General features: G+C 48.5%; 1 protein-coding gene across 1 annotated transcript in view; it reads left to right on the forward strand.

Moving 5' to 3' along the window:
- Fbln1 (fibulin 1) overlaps positions 1 to 5,167 on the forward strand; it is an 85,677-nt gene extending 80,510 nt beyond the window's left edge. The window contains exon 17 of the mRNA XM_036208801.1: positions 4,348 to 5,167. Within this exon, the coding sequence (XP_036064694.1) occupies positions 4,348 to 4,487 (140 nt within the window). The 3' untranslated portion in view covers positions 4,488 to 5,167. The remainder of the gene's footprint in view (positions 1 to 4,347) is intronic.
- The last annotated feature ends 833 nt before the right edge of the window (positions 5,168 to 6,000 follow it).

Below are 6,000 nucleotides of genomic sequence, written 5' to 3' on the forward strand. Positions count from 1 at the left end.
TGAATAGATTGGATAGATGGATGGGTGGATGATGGATGGTTGGATGGATAGATGGATGGATGGATGGATGGATGGATAGATGGGTGGATGGGTGGATGATAGATAGTTGGATAGGCCCTGGATAGATCAACTGACTGGTGGGTAAGTAGGTGCACAGATGGATGATGGGTGAGTGAAAAGATGGCAGCTGATAGGAAGATATAAATAAAGAGTTGGCACCAGAACCAGCCATTTACTTGGCCTCTGTTGAGTGCCAGGTACTGAGGAACAACTGGGTTATTTATGTCATCTTTCATGAAACACTGTGGCCTGGTTTCAGTCAAGGTGAGGGCAAGAGGGCAAAGGTCATGCTTGAACTAGTGAGATAGAGGGAAACTGTTCTCTGGAAACAGAGGTGCAGGAATGTGTGGCTGGGCTGGAAGGATGCTAGCCAGGCCCTCTGAGGGGTCTAGTGTGGGAAAGATAGCTCTGGGCCGATTGAGACTGTGGCTAGTTGGAGGTACCACCAGACTTCAGGTCAAAGGGGCAAAAAACAGAAGATTCTGGACAAGCAGGAAGGAACACATTCCTCGGGTCTGCACCCATACCAGCCAGCATCATGGGCTACCCTTAGTCATTTTTCTTGCTATATGCAAAGACCCTGAGCAGGCTCTGAAAGTGACTCATGTCTGGGATGTGGCCTGGCACCTGGAGGCCCTGAAGTCCACTTTTCCCTGAGGCAGTCTGTGCATTGATGCCTTGTCCCACTGTGTGGCATTTACACACCAAACAGTAGCCAACAGTATGGAGTTCTCATCTTCAGCTATGACAGAAATGACCCGTGATGGATTTCCCCATATGGTGGGTTTAGAGGCAAACATTTTCTACCCATTGGAGCACAGAAATCTCATTGAAATATTATTTGTCCTTCCTTAATGAGTGTGTGTGTGTGTGTGTGTGTGTGTGTGTGTGTGTGTGTGTGTGTGTGTTGCTGGGAGCTAACCTTCACACTTGCTGGGAAGTGCTCTGCCGCTGAGCTACATTTTCCTAAAACTTTGTTTGGAAACAGTCTCTTATTAAGTTCCCAAGTTGGCCTTGAACCCACACTTTAGCCCAAGGAGGCCTTGAACGTTTGACCCTCCGGCTTTCACCTCCCAAGTAGTTGAGACTGCAGGCCTGTGCCACCAGCTTGTTCAGTTTCCGATTTTGAAGATTGCTGGTTTCCCTCTGTCCACAGAAAGGGACAGTGAGTCTCAAGGCCATGAAGTCACTCTTCTAACCCAGGTTGGTCACACTCAGTCGATGTGCCCATACCGGAGTTCTCTTACCTCTGCCGACTCAGACCCGCCCTCCACAACCACCGTTGAATTCTCTACATTCTTTTTTTAAAATTGTATTTTATCTAGTGTGCGTGCATGCATGCATGCACACATGTGGATGCACAAAGGACAGCGTTCAGGAGTCTGTTTACCCACTCTACCATGGGTCCCTGGCATCAAACTTGGATGACCAAAGCTTGTATGGCAAGAGCTTTACCCGCCTGGTCCTCTCACCAGCCCTCTCTACATTCTTATGTAGTTGGATGTTAGGCACCTATCACATGCCCAGACAGGACTGTGTATCTGAACTGTAGACCCGTGAAGAGTCCCATGAGTATCCAGGAATGCTCACTCAAATAAGATAGATTGACATGCATGTCAACATGTCAATGTAATGGTATGATCAACAAGTAAATATTATGCCAACATGTAAATATAATATGACCCTTATCATTTACAAGCTTATTCACATTTGGCATGGTGGTACATGCCTATAATCCTCAAAAGTGGTGTCCAGAGGATCAGGAACTTTGGGTCATCCTCCACTACATAGTTTGTTTGAAGCTAGCCTGGGTTACAGAAGACTCTGTTGCAAACCCCGCTCCCACAAAAAGATAAGATTTTATGATGTCCATGTTGAAATCTTACATGTCATTATAGACAATCAACAGTGTATCTTTATCTAAATTATATTTTGAACAAAATATATAAATTACATAAAATATCAATATTATATAATTTTTTATTTTAAAAATTTTGTGTATATGCATAAGTCTGTGTGTGGATATGTGTACAGGAGTTCAGAAGAGGCTTTGGTTCCTCTGAACCTGGAGTTGTGGGCTGTTGTGAGCAATGCAGTGTGGGTGCTGGGAATTGAACTTGAGTCCTCTGCAAGAAGAGTATACACTCTTAACCACTGAGCCATCTCTCCAGTCCCTATAAAAATATATTTAAATATTTCTTAGTAACGACAAAACAGGATCTGAGCTGAGCTTGCAGACGTTTATGATGCCCCTATAATGGGTCACGGGCTCATTGGCCTCTCAGGCTCTTCTTTGAGCAGCGGCTTCTTAGCCATGGGCAGAGTGAAAAGGACTCTCTGGTGGCTAAAGCCACAGTGCCTGGTAGACACCCCGTTGGCCTGGAACCTAGGTAGTGGAGCAGTGTCATGCATGGATTCATGCTGGGAATATTATAGGCTCAGCACTATGATCCCATCCAACCTGACAGGCAGACCTAGCCCAGGGAGGGGTGACAGGAGTGCTCTGGCTATGGGGCCCATTGGCAGACAAAGGGTTAAGCTTTTGACAGGAGCCGTATTTGTTTATAGGCCTTCAGAGGAACAAGGATGCAATGTTATAGCCTGGTGGGGATGAGAACGGGGTCCTGACTGCCTATGGAGGTCTGTGTTGCCCTCTTCCCAAGCTGAAACCAGGTTTGCTTAGGGAGAAGCCTAGAATTCCACCATGGCTGCCGCAACAGAGGCCCAGAATAGTAAAAGGAAGGGTCTGGTGCCCAACATCTCCTTCTGGGCATGAACTTGATGGTCCCTGTCAGGAACTAGCCACAGTGACAGAAGCCAAAATGGTCCTCAGTTCTCCCTCAGGCCTCTGCTGCCCACTGGACACCGACAGCTCGGGGCAGGCTGCCTCTTGCATAGTTCTTAAGCCTGTGGCAGTCACATTTCCAGAAACCAGCCTGGAATCAGCTGGTGGCTGTTTCTCCATACATAGTTGTGACGCTACACACTGTATGCTCGCTTTGAAACTTTTTTAATTATCTGCGTGTGTGTTTGTGTTTGGGTGTGCATGTGCTGCATGCCACAACACCCATGCAGGGGTCAGAGAACAACTTCCAAAAATCTGTTCTGTCCTCCCATTGTGGGTTTCAGGGATCCAACTGAGGTTGCCGGACTTCTGCAGCAAACATTTTCCCTGCTAAGCCATGCTCACTTTTCACAGGACATCCAAACAGGTGTTCCAGAGCTCACATTGGCTCTGAGAGCAGCATATAAACAGAGAGCTGGTTGCTAAGCATTTTGAGGCATAGACCTTCATCCATATGCTTTGAGTCCTGATATCAGACCCTGTGGGACAAAGACGTCAGAGCTCTTGTTCTCTGCAATGGTGTGCCTGAGGTACTGGGAAGGACCGATAGGCTTGGCTCACATTGCTTCTTCTGCAGGAAGGACCCCTCCTCTGAGGAGCCTGCCCTGATTCCCACAGTCTTCCTTATCTCCACCTTTGCCCCTGTGGGATAATGCAAAGGCTTCCCCTGGAGCACAATACTTCCTGATTTTAACCCTGGACCCTTCACTAACTTTGAAGTCAGGGCTCTGTTGGTGATTCTGGATGTTGTACATGGGCCCCAGTGCCTGTGGAGGAGTGTGTGTGTATAAATCATTCTGGAGGGAGGGCTATTCCTGAATCCCTGTGGGTCAAGTGTTGGCAGATGATGTGCTGGGGTATCTGGACTATGTGTTGCAAGAGGTCCAAGGACCTGTCTTGTAGGAACTTGGGACTGCTCCTCCTGGAGAAGGGGGTTGAGGACTCATCTTTTGTAATCTTTAGATGTCCCAGGGATGAACTACTCCTTTTTTTTCCTTCCCAGTGGTCCCACCTAGGTTTTAAGAGGAAGGAGGGGAGGAGAGAAGGGTATGTTGGGCCTCAACTCCATGCTAAGTCTTTTCCAGGGCCTTTAAATCCCTGTCGGATAAATGGTGGTAGAGCAGGAAACCCAGGCTCCACCAGGGCAGGAGAGTTGACCCTGCCCAGACCTGCTGATCTCCAAAGCCCAGACTCACTGCTTCCCACACATTCCAAGCTGTGTGTGACAGAAATCAGGTAGTGAGTTCACTGTCACATGTCCCTAGTGATGGGAAACAATCCAGAGTGACCAGGTGGAGGGGAATGGTTACCCTGGCGATTCAGGCATCTCCCTTGGGCTACCCCCTCTAGTCTGGAAGTTCACGAGGAAACCCCTTCTTCAGATACCCATGTTGCTCTGTGCCTGCTGACATCCAGCAACTTGCCTTCTGCTCTCTCCCTAGGTGTCGTGCGCCAAGTGCGGCCCATCGTGGGCCCATTTTATGCCGTCCTGAGGCTGGAGATGAACTATGTGTTGGGGGGCGTGGTCTCCCACCGGAACGTCGTCAACGTGCACATCTTCGTCTCCGAGTACTGGTTCTGAAGGGCTGGTTTGCAGCACAGCCAGGGGTGCACCCCTCCCCCTGGCCAAGTCCTTGTGCCAGTGACTGCCAGGTGCCTGTCTATATCCCTCAGGCATCTCTTGATGTTTCATATTGATTTGTAAGACCACGTGAATTAAGCTGAGCCACATCAGTACGTCCAGCTGATATACTATGGTGTTTAAACATTAAGTCCAACTGCTCAGCTCTGTGGTTGAATCCTTGCTTTTTTTTTTTTTTTAATGCAAAGGCTGAATCTTGTTCCTTTTCCCTGCGTGTGGGCCAGGCCTTGTTAAGGACCAAGGAAAGGGTTTGAAAGCCTCAGTCCATCTGAAAGCTAAAAGGTGGCCAGTTCTCACCAAGACTGAATGAGGGTTGACATTTGGTACTTTTTTTTTTTTTTAATCAATCAGGCTCTGTGTGTTTCCAGTTGATGGCTGCTGTAGAGGGACACAGAAATAAATGTACAATAAATTCTCCCCAGAAGCAGCTGACAGCCTGCCTGGGGGCACTTAAGAGGTGGATTGCAGTTTTGTTCAAAGAAGGAAGACCCCCTTGGTAAAGACATGAGCCTCAGGGTTTGTGTGTGGCCTGGTGTGTGTCCTTGAGGGTGGCTGGTGTGTCCCAGTGTGTTTGTGGGGGTGTCTGGTGTGGCCTTGTGTGTCTATGGGGGTTGCTGGTGTGTTCCAGTGTATCCACAGGGGTAGCTGACGAGTTTCAATGTATCTATGGGGGTGATTGGTGTATCCCATTGTATCCGTGGGGGTGATTGGTGTATCCCATTGTGTCTGTGGGGATGACTGGTATATCCCATTGTGCTTGTGGGGGTGATTGGTATATTCCATTGTGTCTGTGGGCGTGGCTGACCACCATTCCTCACAGGGAGAAAATAAGCTTTTGGCTCTTCCTGACAGACTTCCAGTTACACACTCTCTCCAAATGGGGCTTCTGCTAGCTCTAAGATCTTCCAAGAGCTAGAGGACTGCAAATCTCCCCTAAGGCCATTTCAAAGCTTCTCTTGCCCCCAGAGCTCCATGTAAGACCAGATCCAGGCCAGCTGAATGTATCTGTGAGCAAATACCAGTCAGCATTAATGATGGGCTGGGCCGGACCTGGGCACCAGGCTCCCACTTTGTACTTGCTCTCTGATCTTGTCTCAGGCACTCACGTGCAGTGCTTCTTGTCCTGGTCCCTGACCCTCACCAAGACTTGGGCCAACAACCGTGTTTATCTTCCTGGAGGCACCAGTGCTGGAAGTCTGGGCAATTCCACTTGTTATTTCAATTCTCAGGAACATGGACCGAGCCTCTGGGAACCCACAGTGTTCCTGAGGTCATTTGGATCACTGCTCTGTCTAAACCATGCCTGGCCACACTGACACAAAGGTTTATAATGTCTAGGCAACTTGAGCTGATGATTAGGAAATAACCCTGGTGGGACTAGATAGTCCAGGGACAGGATACACAGAGGACATTTGAATGTCTCCTTCGTGCTGAAGCGTCTCAGTGGGGAAGG

This window comes from Onychomys torridus, chromosome 16, assembly GCF_903995425.1.
Source record: "Onychomys torridus chromosome 16, mOncTor1.1, whole genome shotgun sequence".
Taxonomy (NCBI): domain Eukaryota; kingdom Metazoa; phylum Chordata; class Mammalia; order Rodentia; family Cricetidae; genus Onychomys; species Onychomys torridus.